The sequence below is a fragment of the Pleurodeles waltl genome, chromosome 8 (genome assembly GCF_031143425.1).
Source record: "Pleurodeles waltl isolate 20211129_DDA chromosome 8, aPleWal1.hap1.20221129, whole genome shotgun sequence".
NCBI lineage: Eukaryota > Metazoa > Chordata > Amphibia > Caudata > Salamandridae > Pleurodeles > Pleurodeles waltl.
The window spans coordinates 1494307195-1494332904 of NC_090447.1; the positions used below are offsets into that span (position 1 = coordinate 1494307195).

At 45.4% G+C, this 25710-nt stretch overlaps 1 protein-coding gene across 1 annotated transcript in view; it reads left to right on the plus strand.

Moving 5' to 3' along the window:
* Window positions 1–25710, plus strand: part of KPNA1 (karyopherin subunit alpha 1) — a 181930-nt gene that overhangs the window by 96993 nt on the left and 59227 nt on the right. The window contains exon 7 of the mRNA XM_069202718.1: window positions 15232–15320. Within this exon, the coding sequence (XP_069058819.1) occupies window positions 15232–15320 (89 nt within the window). The remainder of the gene's footprint in view (window positions 1–15231; window positions 15321–25710) is intronic.

A 25710-nucleotide genomic window follows, 5' to 3' on the forward strand; every position in this document is an offset into this window, starting at 1 on the left:
GTAAGGAAAGTAACTCCACCACCTTCTCCACCACCATCAACTCATGCATCACCGGCGCAAACTCCACCATTAACACACTCACCAGCTCATACCACAATGAGCCAGGATGATCCAGATGCATGGGACCTCTACAATGCTCCAGTATCGGACAATAGCCCAGAGTCGTACCCAACTAAACCGTCACCACCTGAGGACAGTACATCATATGCACAGGTGGTCGCTAGGGCAGCCGAATTCCACAATGTATCACTACATTCGGAACCTATTGAGGATGACTTCCTCTTTAACACCCTGTCCTCCACCCATAGCCATTATCAAAGCCTTCCCATGCTCCCAGGAATGCTAAGGCACTCGAAACAAATATTTCAGGAGCCAGTTAAAGGCAGAGCCATAACTCCAAGGGTGGAGAAAAAATATAAGGCACCACCCACAGACCCTATATTTATTACAACTCAACTGACACCGGACTCAGTAGTTGTGGGGGCAGCTCGTAAGAGAGCCAACTCACATACATCAGGCGACGCACCACCTCCGGACAAGGAGAGCCGCAAATTTGATGCAGCGGGGAAAAAGGGTTGCGGCACAAGCAGCAAATCAGTGGCGTATCGCCAACTCGCAAGCACTCTTGGCGAGATACGACAGGGCTCATTGGGATGAAATGCAACATTTCATCGAACATCTACCCAAAGAGTTCCAAAAACGAGCGCAACAGGTGGTGGAAGAGGGACAAAGTATCTCGAACAATCAGATACGGTCTTCCATGGATGCAGCGGATACAGCTGCAAAGACAATAAACACTGCAGTCACAATAAGGAGGCACGCATGGCTGCGCACATCTGGGTTCAAACCTGACATACAACAGGCTGTGCTCAATATGCCGTTTAATGAACAGCAATTGTTTGGGCCGGAGGTGGACACTGCCATTGGAAAAACTAAAAAAGGACACCGATACAGCCAAAGCCATGGGCGCACTGTACTCCCCGCAGAGCAGAGGCACATTTCGGAAGACACCTTTTAGGGGAGGGTTTCGAGGTCAACCCATAGAAACCAACACCTCACAGACAAGACCACCTACCTACCAGGGACAATATCAAAAGGGAGGTTTTCGGGGACAATACAGAGGAGGCCAATTCCCAAGAAATCGGGGAAAATTTCAAGGTCCCAAAACCCCTCAAAATAAACAGTGACTCACAAGTCACACAACCCCTTCACACAACACCAGTGGGGGGAAGACTAAGCCAGTTCTACAAATCTTGGGAGGAAATAACAACAGACACTTGGGTCTTAGCAATTATCCAACATGGTTATTGCATAGAATTTCTCAAATTCCCTCCAAACGTCCCACCGAAAACACACAATATGTCAAAACAGCATATAGATCTTCTAGGACTAGAAGTTCAAGCATTACTGCAAAAGGACGCAATAGAATTAGTACCAAGTCTACAGAAAAACACAGGAGTGTACTCACTGCACTTTCTAATACCAAAAAAGGACAAAACTCTGAGACCAATACTAGACCTCAGAACACTAAATACCTACATCAAATCAGGCCACTTTCACATGGTCACATTACAAGACGTAATCCCACTGCTCAAACAGCAAGACTACATGACAACATTAGACCTAAAAGATGCGTATTTCCATATACCGATACATCCTTCACACAGGAAATACCTAAGGTTCGTATTCAAAGGAATACATTACCAATTCAAAGTGTTGCCATTCGGAATAACAACTGCGCCAAGAGTCTTTACAAAATGCCTAGCAGTAGTGGCTGCACATATCAGAAGGCAGCAAATACATGTGTTCCCTTACTTAGACGACTGGTTAATCAAAACCAACACGCTAACAAAGTGTTCATATCACACAAAGTATGTCATACAGACCCTTCACAAGCTGGGTTTCTCCATCAACTATGCAAAGTCACACCTTTTGCCGTGCCAAACACAGCAATACTTAGGAGCGACAATCAACACAACAGAAGGGATAGCCACTCCAATTCCACAAAGGGTTCAAACATTTCACAAGGGCCATGTATCCAACACAAAAGATACAAGCAAAAATGGTATTAAAACTCCTAGGCATGATGTCTTCATGCATAGCCATTGTCCCAAACTCAAGGTTACACATGCGGCCCTTACAACAGTGCCTAGCATCACAATGGTCACATGCACAGGGTCAACTTCTAGATCTGGTGTTGATAGACCGCCAAACATACATTTTGCTTCTATGGTGGAACAGTACAAATTTAAACAAAGGGCGGCCTTTCCAAGACCCAGTGCCACAATACGTAATAACAACAGATGTTTCCATGACAGGGTGGGGAGCACACCTCAATCAACACAGCATCCAAGGACAATGGGACATACATCAAAGGCAGTTTCACATAAATCACCTAGAACTGTTAGCAGTATTTCTAGCGCTGAAAGCATTTCAGCCCATGATAACCCACAAATACATTCTTGTCAAAACAGACAACATGACCACAATGTATTATTTAAACAAACAGGGGGGGACACACTCAACACAGTTGTGTCTCCTAACACAAAAAATATGGCATTGGGCGATTCACAACCACATTCGCCTAATAGCACAATTTATTCCAGGGATCCAAAACCAGCTAGCAGACAATCTCTCTCGGGATCACCAACAAATCCACGAATGGGAAATTCACCCCCAAATACTGAACACTTACTTTCAAATTTGGGGAACACCTCAAATAGACCTATTTGCAACAAAAGAAAACTCAAAATGCCAAAACTTCGCATCCAGGTACCCACACCACCAATCCCAAGGCAATGCTCTATGGATGAATTGGTCAGGGATATTTGCGTACGCTTTTCCCCCTCTCCCTCTCCTTTCATATCTAGTAAACAGATTGAGTCAAAACAAACTCAAACTCATACTAATAGCACCAACATGGGCAAGACAACCTTGGTACACAACACTGCTAGACCTGTCACTAGTACCTCATGTCAAGCTACCCAACAGACCAGATCTGTTAACACAACACAAACAACAGATCAGGCATCCAAACCCAGCATCGCTGAATCTAGCAATTTGGCTCCTGAAATCCTAGAATTCGGACACTTAAACCTCACACAGGAATGTATGGAGGTCATAAAACAAGCTAGAAGACCTTCCACTAGACACTGCTATGCAAATAAATGGAAAAGATTTGTTTGTTACTGCCATAACAATCAAATTCAACCATTACACGCATCTCCAAAGGATGTAGTAGGATATTTACTACATTTGCAAAAATCTAATCTAGCTTTTTCTTCCACAAAGATACATCTCACCGCAATATCTGCTTACCTGCAGATTACTCACTCAACTTCACTATTCAGAATACCAGTCATTAAAGCGTTTATGGAAGGCCTAAAGAGAATTATACCACCAAGGACACCACCTGTTCCTTCATGGAACCTCAACATTGTCTTAACAAGACTCATGGGTCCACCTTTCGAGCCCATGCATTCTTGTGAAATGCAATACTTAACGTGGAAAGTTGCATTTCTCATTGCCATCACATCTCTAAGAAGAGTGAGTGAAATTCAAGCATTTACTATACAAGAACCATTTATTCAAATACATAAAAATAAGATAGTTTTAAGAACAAATCCAAAATTCTTACCAAAGGTTGTCTCACCATTCCACTTAAATCAAACAGTAGAATTACCAGTGTTCTTCCCACAGCCAGATTCCGTAGCTGAAAGAGCACTACACACATTAGACATCAAAAGAGCACTAATGTACTACATTGACAGAACAAAACTAATTAGAAAGACAAAACAACTATTTATTGCCTTTCAAAAACCTCATACAGGAAATCCTATTTCAAAACAAGGCATTGCTAGATGGATAGTTAGGTGCATTCAAACCTGCTATCTTAAAGCAAAGAGAGAGCTGCCTATTACACCAAAGGCACACTCAACCAGAAAGAAAGGTGCTACTATGGCCTTTCTAGGAAATATTCCAATGAACGAAATATGTAAGGCAGCAACATGGTCTACGCCTCATACATTTACTAAGCACTACTGTGTAGATGTGTTATCTGCACAACAAGCCACAGTAGGTCAAGCTGTACTAAGAACTTTATTTCAAACTACTTCAACTCCTACAGGCTGAACCACCGCTTTTGGGGAGGTAACTGCTTACTAGTCTATGCACAGCATGTGTATCTGCAGCTACACATGCCACCGAACGGAAAATGTCACTTACCCAGTGTACATCTGTTCGTGGCATTAGTCGCTGCAGATTCACATGCGCCCACCCGCCTCCCCGGGAGCCTGTAGCCGTTTAGAAGTAGATCTTCAACATTTGTACATTTGTAAATATATTACTTTAACCTTCATCTTGTACATACGTATTCATTCCATTGCATGGGCACTATTACTAGCATACACAACTCCTACCTCACCCTCTGCGGGGAAAACAATCTAAGATGGAGTCGACGCCCATGCGCAATGGAACCGAAGTGGGAGGAGTCCCTCGGTCTCGTGACTCCAAAACACTTCTTCGAAGAAAAACAACTTGTAACACTCCGAGCCCAACACCAGACGGCGGACTGTGCACAGCATGTGAATCTGCAGCGACTAATGCCACGAACAGATGTACACTGGGTAAGTGACATTTTCCTTATAAAGCGTATTCAGACCATTCGTATTCCAGCGCTAAACAGGTAAAAGAGGCAAATGCAAATCAGAAAACTACAGTAAAAACAGCCAAGTCTTATGTTGCTTTCGAAATGGAAAGAGGAGTGAAATACACCTAAGTTTCTCTGCCAGAGAGTTCCATAACTTGACAGCTGCCACAGAAATGTCTTTTTCAGTCAACACTTGAATAAATAACAATGGCAACTAACTTCTTTACTCGGACCTGGACACTTGAATTGTGCTCAACCCACGATAACAAGTTAGTGTTTTTCTTATATGGTAAGATCTGCAGACAATGTTGCAAGACTACAAAATAACGTTTCCAGACATGGCATCATATACACTATCTCCGCCTGTTGCACCATCTACACCTCTACCTGTACCTCCCTGGCATCTCCTAGAGTTACACCACTATCCACCGTGGCACCACCACCGAGGGAACCTTCCTCAGAAGAGGAGAAAGAAGGAGAAATCCAGGAGACTATTTAGCCGCAAAGTGAGTGGGATGATTATCTTATTCCCACGCCTTCGCCTCCATATCCGTCAGATTCACTGCCAGAGGACATAGGTGGATTCCATAAACTATTGGATAGAGCAGCCAGCAGATTCCACCTCCCGATGTCAGTCAAACAAGCTTACTGCTTCCTTTGATTTCAAGGAGCAAGCAAGGAAGTCTGTCAGGCCATCCCCATGATAAACTACATCTGGGACGAGGGGATAAAAAGTATGAAAAACCGACGACACTGGTACCAGTTCCGCCTAATGATTCGCTGGCATGCTTAATGGATCATCCCAAACCTGACTTGGTTATATCGCAGGCGGCTCAGACGTTCTAAAACAATTAGAAGACAATTAGATAATGTGAGCAAAAGATTTTCTATCATGTCTGACGCTGCGGTGCGAGCTGAGAATGCTCTAGTTATCTTGGGCCGCTGTAACTGGCGGTTGTGGTCGAACATCAGTAATCTTGTAGTTCTCATCCCAGAAGATAAAAAGCCTAAATTAATTAAAATACTGCAGGAAGGTGGGCGCAAATCCTCTGAGGTGATTGATTGTGCTCTGGATACAGTGACAACAGGCTTTTGCCAGTTAGCTGAAGCAGCAGTACTTGGCAAGTCAACATCATTGAGACCGGAGGTACAGTCTAAGGTCCTTGATGTGACTTATGACGGAGAGACATTGTTTGGCAAACACATCTATGATGCCCTTTTAGCCATCAAAACGGACACAGCAAGATCCTTGGGCACTCTCCAGTATTTAAAATTAAAAAAAAAAAAAAATCTCCCTTTTGGGAAATCCAGGGAATAGCATTTTCATCCTACAGAGGTGCTTACCAAAGACTACAATATCAACCTTTTAAGTCACAATATAGACTACCCTACCAACAGCAATACTGACAAATTACTACAATTGCCTACACTAAACAGGGACACTGCAAGAAACAGCCCTCCGAGTCTAGAGTGACAGGTCGCAAACCGTGACCTCCTTAGGGTATCGGCAACATTTCTCCATCCAGTGGGTGCAAAGATTTCCAAACATTTACATCAGTGGAAACAAATAACAGCTGATAGGTGGGTCTTAGAACTAATAGAGTATGGTGATACACTGGAATTTACAGAAACACCACCAAATTACCCCCCTAGGGGACCCCTCCCCCGAAATCCTCACTTCTTAATAAAAGAAGCCCTCGTCATGCTGGCAAAAGGAGCAATTGAGAGCGTACCCTTTCCTCAAAGAGGTATAGGCTTCTATTCCAGATTCTTCCTCATGAAAAAGAAATCAGGCAAAATAAGGCCCATACTGGATTTGAGAAGACTGAATACATTTCTATACAAAGTCATTTTGGATAGTCACTCTTTCCGAAATCTTGAACCTCCTCAACTGTAGAAATTTTATGACCCATCTTGAACTAGGAGATGCATACTTCCGTATCCTCGTCCAGCCCAAACACAGAAAATACCTTCGCTTCACAGTGGCTGTTACTCATTACCAACTCAAGGTTCCCTATTTTGGACTAAAATCGGCACCTCGCATATTTACAAAATGCCTTGCACCAGTAGCTACAGTGTTCAGGAACCAGGGTCATCAAGTATTTCCCTACTTGGACGACGGGCTACTCAAAGGCCCAACAGCAAAATAGGCAAGAAAGTCAAAGCAAGCTTGTCTTGACCTATTCCTCAAATCAGGGCTAACGATTAACTCACAGAAATCAGATATCATCTCGAAACGGAACATACTGTTTCTAGGGGCTCTTCTGGACACCATGCACAACAAAGTTTTTATCCCAGGACAGGCAACACAAGTTATGACTGCTGGGGCTCAAGCTTGCGAGAAAAAAGTGTTTCAGTACCTATGTACAAGTCCATGCTAGGCATGATGTTGTCTGCCATAAATCTAGTGCCTCTTGCGAGACTCAAAATGAGACCACTTACGGAAGAACTGCAGAAGCAGTGGATACAGAAAGAAGGATCATTCGACTATCTGATAACCACTACTCTGAACATGAACAAAGCCCTAGAGAGGTGGACCCAGGCTTCTCATTTATCTCAAGGCATCACATTTCTTCCTCATGTACCTGAGTTTGTGATAAGACACCTTCCTCAAGGGCTGGGGCGGTCATCTACAAGATTGACAAATTTAGGGGCAGTGGTCACCACAGCAAGAACATTGCACATAAACAGTCTGGAATTGATGGCCATCTTTCCTACTCTTCTAGCCTTCCTTCCAAGGATACAAGGCACTTGAGTGCTGGTCCATATGGACAACACAACCAGTATGCATTAAACGAGGAGGAACACAATCCCTATCACTCTCCCTGAAGGCTCAGGATCTCTGGAATTGGCTCACGGTTCACAATATATCAGTAATGGCGGAGCATATATCAGGAGTCAACAGCACTCTAGCAGACACTCAGCAGGACAACAGAACCGTCACGAGTGGGAGCTCAATCATATGCAGACAAGATATTTGCGCGCTGAGGCAGGCCAGCGTTGGGCCTCTTTGTGATGAACATCGACACCAAATGCTAGTTTCATGCAGGTCGATACCCGTCCCCAGGGTCATGGGGGAATGCCCTTTAGACTAGATGTTTAAGGATTTATGCTTGTGCTTTTCCCCCTTCACTCTCACACCAACACTTCTAGGGAAGATGAAAAAGGAGCATTGTCTCGTGATTGTCCCCAGGTGATCCAGGCAACACTGGAGTGCAAACCCATTTGCCTAACTCAGATTCCAATATTATTGACCAGGGACAAGGGCCAGGTTTTCCATCCAAACCCAACATCTCTCCACTTGTGGGCATGGCTCCTGAATTCAATGAACACAAGGACCTAGATATTCCTCAGCACTGCAAACAATTACTGATTAAAGCAAGAGCTGACTCCACCAACAAAACAGACTAAAATGGAAAAGGTTCTGTATATGGGGACAACAAACTACCTTACATCCTATAAAAGCATCGCCTGAACAGATGCTATTTGATCTCCTACCTCTAGCAAATCTGGACTAGTACATACTTCCATCAAGGTCCATCTTGCAGCTATTTCAAGATGCACAAGATCATTTAACTCTCGATCCCTTTGCTCGGAGAGAATCATCAAACAGTTTTATTAAGGGTTTGTTCAGGGCTTTTCCTCCAGTAAGAGCCCCACCACCAGAATGGCATTTCAACATAGTTCTTTCACAGTTGATGAAACTACCATTTGAACCAATTCATAAGGCAGACTTTCTCACCTGGAAGGTAGCATTATTATTAGCACTCACCTCTACAAGAAGAGTTGATGAGATACAAGCCTTCGCTACTCAAGAGACTGTCTTACATTACACTGATGACTGTGTATTATTAAGAAAAAATTCTCAGTTTATTCCAAAAGTTCCAACTCTATTCCGCCTGAATGAAACAGTCATTCTGTGCACTTTGTTCCCAAATCCAGCCGACCCAGAGGAGCAAGTTCATCATAATCTGGATGTTAAGAGATGCCTTAAATTCTATTTGTATCGAACAAAGAACATACACAAGTCCAATCAGCTATTCATATCATATATTCAGACACTTCAAGGGTCTGCAGTCACCAAAGCCACAATTGCAAGATGGATTTCCATGACAATCCAATTTTGTCATTCAAAGTGGGGGGAAACTGCTTAGAACCAAAGCCAGGGCACATTCAACTACAGCAGTGTCCACCTCAGCTGCTCTTTTTGCGGGTGTGCCTTTGGAGAAGATCTGCTGTGCTGCAATACGGAAAAATGCCAATACATTTTCGCAGCACTACTGCCGTTCAGTTGATGCTTCGAGAGGATGCAGCCGCAGGTCAAGCGATGTTACGACATTTGTTCCAGTGAGGTGAGCCTCTATTTTAGAGGAACATTTAATTACAACATTGTTTCTGTCATATTTATTGCAGAATATTGTTGTTATAACTGTTATTCTATTTTCATTTTATGATGAATATACAACACCGTTTTTTCTATGATGCATTGCTTTTATTGCCCACCATCCTCAAATATTCTATTGTTTCTTAACACAGTGCTGGAAACTATTTTGGTTCAAGCATGTGAATCTATGGAAGATCCAATGCTGGATAAGAAAATGAGTTACCTGTAACTTCCGTTATCCAGAATTGGTATCTTTCGTAGATTCACATGCAACCCACCCTCCCCCTCTAAGAAGCCCCCCTTAAACCTCTTATACCAGTCTTGCCCTTCTGCTCGAAATTCTGAGTTGAAACAGTCTCTCTGGGGAGTGTTCTGAAGGGTGCTGTAGCCTGATTGCTCAGGGTTCAAGTATGGTCCCTTTTAGAAAAGAACATGGATATGTTGTTACAGACACTGTTCATTGCCATTAGGGCCAGTGATGATTGTAGAAAGCTGGCCTGGTGTGTGGCGGACACCTATGGTGTTTGCACCTTATACCAGGTCCAGACAACCCTGTTAGTGAGACAGTGTCTGGTAAGCCAGGGATCTCTAGTGGTAGCTGTGGCGAGCAGCCAATACTTATCTAGGAGGAGTGTAAAGCACGTACAATACCACAGTAGTCACACAGTAACTTATCTCACATGAAAGGAACCACAGTGTTGCAAAAATAAAGGTACTTTATTACAGTAACACTGAACTAGATTACTTATAGGCAGTCCCCTGACTGGAGGTAAGCACACCCTATATATATACATGGTGCAGCACTTTGAGACCATCACAGGTGAGTAGTTGCGCTTTATAAAAACTGATTGATTGACTGATGCTAAGTATTAGGAATTAGCATAGAAAAACTACAAGCATTGGCAAGAAAAGCAGAAAATAGCTCAGGCCCTATTCGGGGGGGGGGGGGGGCCTATACTAAAATAGTAGAATGCGATGTTTGGTCTCCCACCCAAGGATGTGGGATTGTCAGGAGGGAGCTGAGAGAACTTGAAATCTCCAAAAGTGGGTACCTAGATGACCCCCGGCCACCAGGAGAGCAGAGGCAAGTTACCTGGTCTTCCCAGAAACTAACAAGGGGACTTGGAAACAGAACATTGCAAGAACAGGACCAGTCCAGTAAAACCCAACGGATTCTGGAAGAAGAGTGCCTGCAAAAGAAGGGGAGAGAGTCCAGTCCACGTGGGGCAGGAGCCACTACCTAGCCTTCTATGGCTGAAGATCTGGGTTGACGGTGGAAGATGAAGATCCGCTGTGGGGGCCAGGAACTGCAGGGAGGCCCTTGGAGTCACGCAGCTGATGTACCATGCTGGTCGCTGGAGTTGTAGTCTGGTCAAGTGGTCAGGAGGACCACCAAAAAATCTAGGCAGAAAAGGATTTGCAAAGAAGAGGAGGACCAGCAAGGTCCAGGGGACTCTACCCTGGGAGGGGAGTCCAGGCTGAGCCTCAGTAGTCAAGAGAGCCAGCAGAAGCAGTCGTAACCCCCAGAGGCAACCCCACTGGCAGCAGGCACAGTAAGCTGCAGTGAGGTGCAGTTTGCACACCTGGAGAGGAGTCCCACGTTGCTGGAGCAGCAGAGGAGAGACTGTCCATGCAAGGATTTAGTGCTGGAGTCTGGGGGCTACTTGGAGCCTGGAGATCTTTCGGAGCAGGAGTCAACAAACCTTGATTGCTTGCAAGAGTCGCGGTGCACAGGATTTCTGTTCTGCAACGAGTGGCAAGGGCTCACTGCCTCTCAAGTCTGTCAGAAGGCAGAGAGGACCACTCAGAACCACCACAAGTGTTGGAGGATCCACGCAGTTCCTGCAGATCTCAGCAGCTGGGTGTTGTTGCCTTAGGTGCCTGCCGGATGCAGGGGAGTGACTCCATCACTGCAAGGAAGACTCCTTATAGTTTCTTTGGTGCAGCTGAAGTCTTGCTGACCCCAGAGGATGCACAGCCAAGGAAATGTTGCAATTGCTGGAAGGAGCTGGGAAAGCAATGTTGCAAGGCGAGGTCATCTCAGGAGTTGCAGGCTTGTTTGGTTCCTGTGAAGGCCTGCAGTGCTTCTGGTGGCCAGGAGCAGAAGAGGTCAATATAGAGGAATCCTGGTGGAGTCTTGCATGCTGAATCTGAAGACCCACCCGCAAGGCAGTCTCTAATAGCCCTACCAGTGGGCCTGGTCACTCTGCAGGGTGACCACCTATCGGAGGGTGTCACTGATGTCAGTCACCTGTCCTGACCAACAAGATGCTCCCTGGGGCCTCTGCACATCTTTTTTCCAAACTGCCATAATCAAGTGGCCACCTGGCGGAGTATTAGGAATTAACACTCCCCTTTCCTTTTGTTTAGTTTTGCGCCAGAAGAGGGACCGGTGGCCCCTGGACTGGTGCAAACCAGATTATGCAAGGAGGGCACCAAATGTGCCCTTCAAAGCAAGCTCGTGGCATGAGGAGGCTATCCCTCCCCAGCCTTGTAATGCCTATTTCCAAGGGAGAGGGTGTTGCATCCCCTCTCCTACAGGAAATCCTTTGTTCTGCCTTCCTCTGCTTGAGCTGGTCAAGCAGCAGGAGGGCAAAAACCTATCTGAGGGGCTGCAGCAGTGTGGGTTGCTCCCAAAACCCTGGAAGACTGGTAGGAGCAATACTGGGTGGTCCTCTAAGGAGCCCCAGGAGTGCATGGAATCATGCCACCAATACTGGCATTAGTATTGGGGTATGATTCTGACCGGTTTGATTCCAAACATGCCTAGGTTCGGAGTTACCATTATGTAGCTGACCACAACCTGTGGCCATTACACTGGTAAAATGGCTTCCCGCACTTCCAGTGCATTGGAACTTGAGTTCATAGGAGCACCTCTACTCATGCAGGGGCGCCCTTACTCACAGGAACCTGCACCGTGCTCTGTGCCTACCATAGGGGTGACTTACAGTGAGCTGGTGGGACCAGTAGTGAAAGGGTGCATGCACCTTTTCATTCAGGCTGCAACGGCAGGTGTGCAGACAGTTTGCATGGGCTCCCAAGGGTGGCATTATACATGCTGCAGCCCATGGGGTACCCCTGGTGTACCAATTCCTTGAGTACATAAGTACCATATACTAGGGATTTACAGGGATATACCAGTATGCCAATTGTGGGGTGTGAAGGGTACCTAGAGGAGAGAGCACAATCACTGGTCCTAGTTAGCAGGATCCCAGTGAAAACACTCTAAGCATGCTGATCAATAGGCAAAAAGTGGGAGTAACCATGCCAAAAAGAGTAACTTTCCTACAGTGATGTATACTGCTGTGTTAAGGAACCCTGGGACTCTCATGTCTTCGGCATGAAATGATTCAAGCATGTGAATCTATGAAAGATACCAATACTGGATAACTGAAGTTACAGGTAAGTTACTCATTTTCATATACATTTTCACATACCTGTTCTGCCGGCCTACAGGCACTACCTCAGGTTCAAAGGGGGCCAGAAGCACTTTCAGCTTGCTGTACTCCTTTTCCCCCCTTGCTAATGACCCTTCATTGTTCACAAAGCTGATGTCTGTGGTTCCTGCCCATCTTCGTAGGTCGGGTGTACCAGTCCTCTGCCTCCTGGACGCCTTTCTGCTGAAGGTGGGCTTGCCACAATCTGTTGCGGATCACCTCCAGATTACTGCTACCTTCCTAACAGTGCTGGGGTTGACCATCAAGCTGCTGAGGTCACACCTGACTCCTTTGCAGAGGCTTCCTTCATCTGAATACTCCTGTATACGGTATGCTTTCATGCCTTTCTTGTGAACCAGTGAGTCCAGGACATTTGGGCAGGATTTCAATAGAACAGCCTTTGTGCTGGGTCACCATGAGGATGACTGTGAGGCTTTTTGGCCTACTACCTTCCTGTATCTTGCTGGACAATCAAACCGGATGCGAGCTCTGGAGTGAGATCTGAAGTCTCAATGGGCTCATAACACGGGAACCTGCTGGATTCCATCCAGGTTTCAGAGGAGACTGCAAAAGATCTGCAGTGGTGGCTGCTGTTCTGCAGTTAGACTAGCGGCAGACCCTTCTCCATACCCCACTCGAAGCGGATTTTGATGAATGTGTGCCACCATCTATCATCGTGCTGGAGCTCTGCTTTTTGAGTTGCTGGATCCAGTCTTGTGCCTCGGGATATTCACAAGTTGAGGCATCTGTGGTTTGAGTATCCATTACAATGTGTTAACGAAGGTAGCTATCTTACTCTTCTGGCCAGGAATCTCTCTGCAACATATTTGCTTAAAGTCCGCTCTTCTCTACACCATTTTGTAGTTGTCAGTCGGTTTACCAACTAATTTGGAATGAGTGAGACAAAATGCCTGTAAGAAAAATTTACCTCATTGGTGAGTCTGTTAATCTTGGTCCTTAATTGTTGTCCTTCACAACAACCACACAGCTGTAGTCAAGCGTATGTCCTACTTTCTCATAAGTGTTGCAACCGTCCTCTTACCATCTCAATAGTTCAGCTGTTGTACTATACCATTCCCTTTTACAAACCAAACATTGTTGCATTGTACTTTTTAATTGTTATATGTGAACTGATCTAATGCCTAGCTGATTCAGTAGTGGTGGGAAATGGAAAATAAGTAAATGGAGAACTCAATGTCAAATGGGCAGGGATGGTTTGAGCATGGGGGAAATCTTTTGCATGGTCCAATTTCAAAGGTTTAAAAGTGACTGTGAATTTTGACTAATCTTGATCAGTTCTTGCAATGTAACCTTGAGTATTTTTTAAAACATTTTGACAGTGATACATACTGCATGTTCTATAACATGGGTGCTCTCTCACTAAAGAAAGGGCAATGCCCCTCGATTGTGAATCTTCAGTGCTTGAAGACATTAGTCTACATCCATAATAACTTGTCTGGCACGATTTCTTTGTAGATGGCCAGCATAAACTCAGCTAGGTTGCATTTGGGCGATAGGCTTATTTTGCTTTGTTGTAGAAGAATAAAGCAGCTAATAGTTCCCTGTCTTATGCTGGTGAAATGCTATTTTTGTGGTTGCTATCCAAATAGAATTGTGTAAAATGGTTGAATATGTGGTTGATGGTGCATAGATGAACCAAGGAACAACCATTTGCAATGCAGTGGTTCTCGCATTTGCTCGACTTAAAGCTGTTAACGTGGTAAAGTTCTAACCAGACTTTTATTGCCACACAAAATAAAAAGTAATACAGTTTTATATAAGCGAGCCGATTTAAAGCACCACGCCATGAGCGTGAGGGAGCACACAAAATGAAAGAAGTTTGCTTGCAGTCAAACGTATCTGCAAATGTGCAGCGAGATCACGCTGCGTAGGAAATAGAAAGAAAAGTAGTCCAGAAACCAACCTGAAAACATGGAGCCTCGTATGTTTTCACTAATTGGCCGGTGCGCTCGAGGAGGGCTAAACACCAGCAAAGGCATGACGTATGCATGCCCAAGCGACTTTTAAAAGGCAAGGGCATGCAGTGGGTGTGGTTAAAAGCCCAGAGAGAGTTTTCAGCAGGCTAGAGTGTTTGTGCGCTCAACCCTAAAAACATCTTTCGACTAAGTGTATTTTCATGAATCCTTAGTCTATAAGAGAACCACAGGCATGCACCTTCAACAGTATCTTCGCTCTAAAGCGTTTAGCTGTGTTTTAAAACTTCCTGACTAAACCAGCACGATCTCTGTGATTAGATAGAAAGCGATCAAATGAGTACCCAGAAGGCATCCATACAACTGTCAGGGCCTAGATAACTTTAGCGACTTTTGCAGAATGTGCCCATCAAATTTAATGTGCCATGCAGTTGTTTTGGCATATCTGTATCCTGTTTAACATTACAGTCTATTTGAAACTGAAAGAGCTAGTCAAAAACTACTACAGTGTTATGCTGTCTAAGTTGGCCCTGATGGCTTTAAGCACTTTCTGTGAGTCTTAAATAGTGTTATTTTCTAAATTTTGTTGTTGCTCCTTGTCTTAGTGAATTTAAATAGGCAATGATGCGTCCTTCTACATGAGACGTGTTATTAAGTTCAGTACTATATATTTTCCCTCATTGTGCCTTTTGAAATAATTACACATTATGGAACAGGTTTTTGAATGGCTAGATGTATAGTCTGATGCTAGAGATTGCGTCTAACTTTTTCCTGTTGCAAAACAAGCATGTGGTTGATTTATCGTGCTAATGCGCTTTCATTTTTCAGGCGGTCTGGGCCCTTGGTAACATTGCTGGAGACAGCACTGCGTGCAGAGACTACGTATTAGACTGCAACATCCTACCACCTTTATTACAGTAAGTCAAAACATTGTTTTTATTTTTAGTAGTATGTTCTGTTGGGGAAAAAATAGTAGACCCAGCATGCATCAGTAGAAGAAAATAAATAGGTGGAACCTCTGCTCATCTGTTTTGAGGTAGTTTCACTTTTTGTTTACTTTCTGAGCTTTACTTAATCTCCAGTCTGCCAACAGTTCAAGTACAATGTGAATTGTAATATACATCTGCAACTGCACTTCAATCAAGATGTTCTGTTCATTAAGGTTGCTGTGGTTATGCTCATACCAGGCGGAGCAAGTTTATAGTATTGTGAGACATTCCTGTTACTATGTTTTCCTCATTTATGTTCTATATCGTGTTATTGTGTGTTGTGCGTGATTGTATTTTGTATGTTATTGTGTTTTTAATGTTTTTTTTATTCCAGTGGTTTGGGTCTCCTTCAGAGACCTCCCTGTCACAGGCAATTGTTAGCTGCCTCTGGGCAGGGCCCTTCCTTTGTTCCAGCCTAACATCACCTCGCCCCACCCCCCCCCCTATAGTATTACATTATGCTCAAGAGGTCTGCTGGGGTTTTACATAAAACTTTTGGGGCACAAACTAGATGCCAAAACAGTTCTTGTGTATTCACTGTCTGGTTGCTGGAAAACCCTGCGTTCTCTTCCAGGGGATCCTCATCAATAGTCATAAACATTGAATATTCCCGCCCTCGTGCGGGGACCCCGGAGCATACATAAAATACACACATATAAAGTATGAAATATGCACGAAAAAAAGAAATATATATATAGCATTTTTAGTAGACAAATTTTCATACTAAACTCATATATACGTGTGTAAAACAGCAATGCAGACTATAATCATAAACAGGCTAAAATGCTTTATTTCTATGGAGTTTTTTTTTTTTTTTTTTTTTTTAAAACAGTCCTTTTCAAAATTACAATAAGAGAAAAAAACACTTTCCAAAGCCCCATAACTGGGCCTAGGGAAAGAAGCAGTAGCAACATCAGAGAAAAAACTACATTGAAAACAATGGAGCATTCTTAGCCAATAGGCTGCATGCAGGTTAATACAGGAGAACCATAACAATTCTGGCACCATGCCTTTAAGACCCTGAGCACCTCCAGTTCCCACCATGCCTCAGGGGTGAAGGAGAGGTGACAGTTGGTTCACAGTTAGGTCAGTTCTTTTTTCCGGCTTCTTCTGAGAGGATCCTGGAGCATTGAGCTCTCAGTTTTTCTGAGTTTTTCTCAGGATAATACTTCAAAACAGCGTTTTTTTCTGCTTTCACTCGACATTTAACACCTTTGTCTGAGTCAAGAAACTTTTTCCTGACTGAAAAATGCCTTCTCTTTTTGTGAAGTGCCCTTCCTGTGGGAAGAAGGCCCAGTCAGATCCACACACTCTCTGTATTGTGTGCTTGCCTCACAGTCACTGCCCTGACACTTGCAGACACTGCAAGAACATGTCAAAAAGGACTCTGAAGGACAGGGAGAAGATCAGACTTCATGGTCTTCATGAGAGGCAGAAGACATCGTCCTCTTCACTTCCCAGGCAGCCAACAAGCCATTCTCAGGAGAGACAAGCTAGATCGACGTCAGCAGGTAGGAAGGTACCTGTTTGTTCCCCGTCAACATCATCGATGCCACCTTCACACCGCCATAGATCGCCGGCGACCCGACCGACGTCGAAGGATACGACGTCGAAGGAACATGGCCAACACAGGGGCAGATCTCCGTCGACGGTTACCCACCGATCGACGTCGAGCCAGCACCGGCGTGTCCATTCGCCGTCAAAGGCCTCGCACCCCTCGACGACAAGGAAAACGATGTTGAAATCACCTCAACGGTGAGAGCGAAGACATCCGCCGTCGACGGCACTTCTCTCGGCGGCGAGGCACATGACGTCTAGCAGGTCGCGGTCAAGAGATCGCTGGTCACCGTCGAGGCACTCAACGTTGAGACCAGAGCAACCCACGTCACTCCCTTTGACGTCGTTGCAGCTGTCAACGTCGACACAGGTTTTGCCTGTCTTGCAAGGAGAAGAGCGTCAGCTTCCGCTGGCGGATAAGACCACTCCAACATCTCCGGTGGTCTCCATAAGGAGTGGTTCATCTGGGCGGTCGAGAGCTGCATCGTCTGGGCATGCCTCGCCCATCAACTTGTCGCCAAGGTGGTTGGAGAGCCTTAATAGAACGACTGCCTCCCCAGACTCTCAGTACTCGAGGGTGTACTCACCTTCGGCCTCTCTCCCGAGAACACCATCGCCAACAGCGCGGGCAGGACGGGCTCGTTCTGCATCTCACCAGTCAGCCACGAGGCCTCGACGCGCTGCTACAGCATTTCGGAGCAGGTCACGATCCCAGAGACTATCTAGATCACGGTCATGCCATCGCAGAAGGTCTCTTTCTTGGTCATCGTCCGGGTCCTCGGTAAGAGAGTACTCCCCGACCTTAACGGATTCTCCACCAGCTAGAGTTTCCCCGGTGGACGATATTACAACCTTTAATGAGGTGCTTCTCAGGGGAGCACAAAAACTAAATATAGAGGTCTCGGAACCTTCGACCTCCTCATCTGTGATCTTTGAAACCCTGCAACATAGACTGGTTTCGAAGAAATTGCTACCGCTAGTGCCTGGTCTTTTACACCCAACCATGGACACCTTTTTAGCACCAGCCACCTTCCAATCAGCTCCTGCTAGGATCTTGAAGAAATATAAGGCACCTGAGGAAGATCCTTTGTTTCTCAGGACTGATCCACCGCCGGACTCGGTCATATTGGCCGCAGCCCGGAAGATGCTCTCAGTGGCATCATCCTCCACAGTTCCACCGGATAAAGAGAGTAGACACCTGGACTCTCTGGGGAGGAAGATGTGTGGCACGGCGGCTTCCATGATGGTCTCCAGCGCTTCTGCACTCCTAGGCAGATATGACCGTTCACTCTGGGACTCACTGAACAGGTTTGCAGAAAAATTGCCTAGGGAGGACAGGCAGGATTTTCAGGAGATCCTTCAGGAGGGGTGTTTGGTCTCCAATCAGGTCATCAGTGCAGCAGCAGATGGGGCAGACTTAGCTGCACATGGTTACGCGCATGGGGTTTGTGCAAGAAGGTCTTCCTGGCTGAGACTAACCGGATTGAAGCAGGAAGCGCAGCAGCGTATCCTAAACCTTCCGTTCAACGGAAACTCTCTTTTTGGAACCCATTCAGATGAGGAGATGGCGCTTATGAAGACAGAAGTGGACACCATGAGAGCAGTGGGCCTAGAGAGAAAAAAGGACTTCAGGCGAAGGTATAGACCTTACGACAGGCGCTCTTTTCAGCAGAGCGTTTAAACCCCTCATTGGTCCCAGAGGCCACAACAGAGACAAGGGTGCCCACTTTTCCAATCTCATACGACCACGAGAGACCGAGGGTCAAGCAGACCACAGCAGTCCACACCCAAAGCTCCGGCAAAGCACTGAGGACTCGCTTCCCTTAGCACCGTGCACCACTCCGGTGGAGGGAAGTATCACAGAGTTCATTCACGAGTGGCGTGCAATAACAAAAGACAAATGGGTGCTCAACATTGTGGACAATGGGTACTCTTCTTTTCCGCCAACCACCTCCTCACTTGCCACCAACCAAATGCAATCCGGCTCACATGAGCCTATTACGCAAAGAGGCTCACGCCCTTTTACGGAAAAAGGCAATAGAAAAAGTCCCAGTCGCGCACAGAGGGAAGGGAGTATACTCCCGCTATTTTCTGGTAGCAAAAAAAGGTCGAGAAGGAGTTTTCAGACCGATTCTGGACTTACGACTACTGAACAAGTACATAAAAAAGCAAAAGTTCAGGATGCTGGCTCTCCACCAGATTTTCCCTCAGCTACATCGAGGAGACTGGATGTGCTCCATAGACCTGCAAGACGCGTACTTTCATATCCCGATCATTCCCAAACATCGGAAATTCCTACGCTTCTGGATAGCCTCCCAACACTATCAGTTCAAGGTGCTTCCATTCGGCCTGAAATCTGCCCCTCGCGTTTTCTCAAAATGCGTAGCAGCGGTAGCGGCACATCTAAGGAAGCAGAAAATCTTCATTTACCCATACCTAGATGACTGGCTACTGAAAGCCTCCTCTCCGGAGCAGACAAGAAGCCATCGGGACATTGTGCTCAGTGTTTTCAGGTCTCTAGGTCTACAGGTCAACTACCAAAAGTCCACCCTGATTCCAACGCAAAATCTCCACTACATGGGAGCAAAACTGGATACAGAGCTCGAAAGAGTGTATCCTTCGGAGGAACGACTGCTATCAATAAAGAGAAAGTGTCAAGACCTTCTGAAGTCCGACGCACCTACGGCCCGTCAGGTGACATCTCTACTGGGCTCCATGGCCTCGTGCATTTTCATTGTCCCTAATGCCAGGCTAAATATGAGGCCTCTTCAAGAGGCGCTGGAAAACAACTGGAACCAGATCACAGGCCGCTGGGAGGACAGAATGCGACTTCCGATAGGAGCACGACAATCGTTGCAATGGTGGATGCACAGACCTCACCTGTCAGTAGGAGCTCCGTGTCACCAGTTAATCCCGACCGACACTCTGGTAACGGATGCGTTGCTTCAGGGATGGGGAGCTCATCTGGGTTTCCTTCAAGCTCCGGGCCTGTGGTCCGACAACGAAAGAGAGTACCACATCAACCTGCTGGAGCTCAGAGCAGTCCATCTGGCTCTCAAGTCTTTTGCTCCATCGATTCAGGGGAAATCTCTTCTAGTGCAAACAGACAATACGACAACAATGTATTATCTGAACAGACAAGGAGGAACGAGATCCCTGCCCCTATCTCGGGAGTCTCAGGCCATCTGGCATTGGCTCTTAGCGAGAGGAATGTCGCTTATAGCAGTTCAGCTACCAGGGCAACAAAATGTGGAGGCGGACTTCCTGACCAGAAATCTCGGACGCCCACGATTGGGTCCTTCACGACGAGGTCGTCTAAGACCTCTTCGCTCAATGGGGTCGGCCTCAATTGGATCTCTTCGCAGGCGAGGTAAACAGGAAATGCCCAGACTTCGCGTCCAGGTTCTACAGTCCGGGATCTCGAGGGAATGCCCTGTTGATCGACTGGTCAGGGATATTTCTCTACGCCTTCCCACCGATCCCCCTCATACCTGCGGTGATCAACAAACTCTACAGATCCAGCACCAGAATGATTCTCATAGCTCCGCAATGGCCTCGTCAGTTCTGGTACACAGATCTCCTCAACCTATCGGACCAGCCTCACAGGAGGCTGCCGTGCAGACCGGATCTCCTTTGCAGGCTGGGAGGCAGGATACTTCACCCCAACCTTCCCTCTCTGAGCTTGACGGCATGGCTCCTGAATTCCTGCAGTATGGGCACCTAGGGCTCTCGCAGGAGTGCATGAACATCTTAAAGGAGTCCAGACGGCCTTCCACGCAGCGTTCTTACGCGTTCAAGTGGAAGAGGTTCTACATATGGTGTCGTCAGCAAGGTCAGAATCCTATACTGGCTCAGGAGGAGGTCATACTGTCTTACCTACTCCATTTGGCAAAATCGGGTCTGCAAGTGTTATCTATTAAGGTACATTTATCTGCCATTACAGCCTATCGTAAGTCACCTTCTCAGGAATCCTTTTTTACAAGACCAATAGTCAAGGATTTCTTAGGTTTGAAAAAAGTTTTTCCTCCCATTCGGAAACCCTCCCCTCCATGGGAGCTGAACGTAGTACTATCCAAACTTATGGACCCTCCTTTCGAACCTACACACAGCCTCTTTGCAACACCTTACGTGGAAGACGGCTTTCCTGGTAGCTGTTACTTCCGCGAGGAGGGTTAGTGAAATTCAGGCTTTGTCCTCCAAAGAAGCATACACAGTCTTCCGCGAGAATAGAGTGGTTCTCCGAACTCCTCCATCATTCTTACCAAAGGTGGTGTCAGAGTTTCACATCAATCAGACTATTTCACTACCAACTTTTTTCCCCAATCCGGATACTCCGGCGGAGAAAGCTTTGCACTACCTAGATTTGAAAAGAGTGCTGAAATTTTACTTGGACAAAACCAAACTAATTAGACAATCTAACCACTTATTTGTAAATTATGGTCATTTGAGAACAGGCGAGGCAGCCTCAAAACGAACCATATCTAGATGGATAGTTTCATGTATTGTTACTGCATATCGATTGGCTAATAAACAACTACTTTCTAGGCCTAAGGCGCATTCGACAAGAGGAAAGGCGGCTACGGCTGCCCTCCTTAATAATGTTCCAATCTCTGAAATTTATAAGGCTGCTACATGGAAGTCTGTACATACATTTACTAGGCATTACTGTTTGGACCCAGATGCCAGAGCAGACGCCGAAGTTGGGCAAGCATCTCTGAGAAATTTGTTTGCATGTTACATAATCTATTCCTGCACTTCTATTAGACAGTCCGCAGAGTTAAGGGATGGGCTTGCTAATCTATTCATTGTTTATGACTATTGATGAGGATCCCCTGGAAGAGAAGGATAAGTTACTTACTTGTAAATCCTAGTTCTCTTCCAGGGGTATCCTCATCAAAGTCATAAACAACCCACCCTCCTCCCCGGACGCAAGTCTCCTAGAAGTGCAGGACACACTATCTTTCAAATCTGCTGCACAACTTGTCACCGTAAAAAAGTACTGACCTAACTGTGAACCAACTGTCACCTCTCCTTCACCCCTGAGGCATGGTGGGATACTGGAGATGCTCAGTGTCTTAAAGGCACGGTGCCAGAATTTTTATGGTTCTCCTGTGTTAACCTGCATGCAACCTATTGGCTAAGAATGCTCCATTGTTTTCAATGTTGTTTTTTCTTTTTTTTTTCTCTGATGTTGCTACTGCTTCTTTCCCTAAGCCCAGTTATGGGGCTTTGGAAAGTGTTTTTTCTCTTATTGTATTTTTTATAAGGACTGTTTTAAAAAAAAAAAAAAACTCCATAGAAATAAAGCATTTTAGCTTGTTTATGATTATAGTCTGCATTGCTGTTTTACACACGTATATATGAGTTTAGTATGAAAATTTGTCTACTAAAAATGCTATATATATTTATTTTTCGTGCATATTTCATACTTTATATGTGTGTATTTTATGTATGCTCCGGGGTCCCCGCACGAGGGTGGGAATATTCAATGTTTGACTGATGAGGATACCCCTGGAAGAGAACTAGGATTTACAGGTAAGTAACTTATCCTTCTTCCAGACGTCTGTCTGAGTTTATTGGGGGGGGGGGGGGGGGGGGTTGTACAGTGAGAGTGTCAAACTGGATTTTAGTGTTAGATGTGGGAGGACACTATGATCCTAGTACACTCTTTCTCCCCCCCCCAGAGTAAGTTCAGTGTGGCCGAAGGCTTTCGCCCTCTTGCAAATGCCTAAAGTGTAGGTAGAGTGGGCCCCAGGAACTTTTATCACATTGGTTAGGGCATGCCCAGGAGCCATTCCCACCCACTAGCTCATGCCAGGCATAAATGTGGGATCTCCAAGCACCCAGTTCAGAACACCTTGGGACCTGAGAAAGATCTTCTGGAACTATTAAATATCCTTGGTGCTTTAGGCTTCTTGGCTTGCTGACGTGCAGCTAAGAAAAAACACTGTTCCCAGTCTGCAATCTGATCCAGTCATTCACTTCATAGGGCCAATCTCAGTCTGTTGAATGGCATTCCTTTTCATCAGGAAAACCAGACACAGTTCTCATGGACACTTCTATTCTGGGATGCCGTGCTCTTCAGGCTCAGGGAACTTGGTTAGTAAAGGAGAGATCTTACCATATCAGTCTGAAAGAATTGAGAACAGCTAAAGTCCTTCCCTCCATTCTTCAAGACAGTCTTTACAAACAAGCGGGGATGCATTCAAGACCTCTCACTGTTGAAGCGCAAGAGATCTAGAAATGGCTCATTACTGACTTGGAACTTGGTTCCTAGTTTTTTGGAATGCAGACAGGCTTGCTGAGCAGATTGTTTCATGAAAACCACACACAAGTTAACAGTGAAGTTCTGCACAGCATCATTCATAACAGGAGCTTTTTTCAGTTTGACCTGTTCAGACTCGAGAATCGAGAAATGTCCAGACTTCACCTCCAGGTACTATGGCCCAGGGGTGAACAGGAATACCCTTTGATACACATCAGGGAGGTGACTTTACACTTCCTCTGATCCTGACAGTAGTGATAGTGTCCCATTGCAAGGCCAGAAAAATCCCATAGGTCTGGGGTAGCCATGCATCTAGTGGTTTACAGTTCTCCTGCACCTGTCGGAATGACCACACAAGGATGCTGACAGGCAGGCTATATCTACTTCACAGGTTTGGAGTCCAGATCCTACATCCCAGCCTTCCATCCTTTTAACTTAATTGTCTGGCTCCCGAACTCTTACAATTCAGACTCAAAAGGCAAAGTGCCTTTCCTCCAAAACACACCCTTTCAGTTGGAAGAGATCTACATCTGGTGCATTCAAAACAAATCTTATCCTTCCAGGTGTCAAGGAATGGTACTTCAGTAGCTTCATTTAGCAATATCTGGTTTGCATTTTTCAGGAATTAAGGTCCACCTTCTGGCAGTTAGTGCCCATAGGAAAGCACCTTCAAAACCTCTCTCCTCAGGATACTAGCAATGAAAATTCTTACAGACTATTAGAGTTTTTTTCCCTATTAGGCAAACTTAATATCTTCCTCTCTACACACATGCCCTTAACAATTAAAATAATGAATATAATATAATATATTATATAATTATATAATTTTTTTCTACAGCACCTGACTTAAAAGGCCGCTTTTCTAGTAACCTACACCTTCAACTTATAGTTTCAGTGAGATTTAGGCTTTAGGCACTCGGCAGCTCTACACTGTCCATAAGAACAATGTAGTCATAAGCACTAATCTGAGTTTTCTACTTTACTTTTTTATTTTTATTTTAATTGGTTTAATGCACAACATAACAAAGGCTAATTTTGTGGGTGATCGTGATATCATTATGACATCTGTACAATTTGTTGTCCCTCAATAGGCATTCAAAGTAAATTAAAAACAACATAAACAGTGGCGTCAACAAAGGTTCCTAGTTTCACATTCCTCAACCAATGAGCTATTTGAAGGGTCCAAAACAGTCGTACTTAAAAAGGGCATTAAAAAGTATACAGAAGTGTAGGCCACAGCAGCCAATGATGTCCCATAGACTGCCCCTCACCAATTCCCTGTATGTGCCTCAAAGGAGCAGAGGGGGTGGGGTGGTGATTTTGGGGGAAAGAGGTGGGAAGGCGATTATTGGGTGGGGGGGGGATAGAATCCAGTAACAGGAGTGGAGAAACGATCTGCCCTAGGTTGAGATCTGTATTTCAGTGTCTTCTGTATCTCGCAAGAAGTTCCACTTTTCCTCAGGCCCAGTATGTGGGTCCCAAGTGTTAGCAGGGTTGGTTACAACACAGAAACCAGGGTAGGGTTGGCTCCACCCCTCACCAATCAATCTGTCCAGTGGTACAGGGAAGGAATCAGTGAGGGTCCAGATATCATTTAGGGTGGGTGAGTATTGTTCTTCATGCCCATGTTGCTAATATATACTTCTTAACACCCCTTATCACCACCTGGAGTGGGACTGTGACCTGTGAAGACTTTGGCAGCATTTCAGCAACCCCAGATGGCTATCTATTCTCTACTGATGAAGGGCTAAAACCAGAAACTCGTGTCTAGAGAACAGCACTGCCTGCACCAACTTTGGTGAAAAACTACAGCAACTTTGAAGTAGGCATACTGCATTTACAATAATGCAGTGGGATGAACTCTGCTGGGATGAGACACTTTATGCTCCCTCCCCCCCTTGTGTTTAAAAGGCTCCCTTGAGCTAATGAGCTGACAAGATCTTCTGGGATGCACATGTGTGCCTGTGGAGTGGTACTGTGACCTGTGAAGACTTGGGCAGCATTTCAGAAACCCCAGATGACTTTTCTCTGCTCTCTACAGATGAAGGGCTAAACCCAGAAACGTGCATCTAGAGATAACAGCACTACCTGCACTAACTTTGGTTAAAAAAAAAAAAAAAAACACTACAGCAACTTTGAAATAAGCGTATTGCATTTACAAGAATGCAATGGAGTGAACTGTGCTGGGATGAGAGGCCGTGTGCTCCCTCTCCCCTTCTGTTCAGAAACTATCTGGAGCATGGTACATCAAAAGCCAGAGTTCTCCAAGGCATCCGGCCCATACATCTACGAGTTCATGGGCAATTTGGCATGCAGCAAGCTCCCTCCGCAGACCCATAGGAACAAATACCTCCAGGCCCTCAAAGGAGATCCTTTGCCAGTCTGGGTGTTCGGTCCTTGGGCTGTCCCCTCTGATGTGCCCCCGAGTCTCCTGTGTCTGAGCCAGTGTTCAATTTCCGTTCTTGCCTTAGAAACTCGAAAGGGTTCTTGCTATGA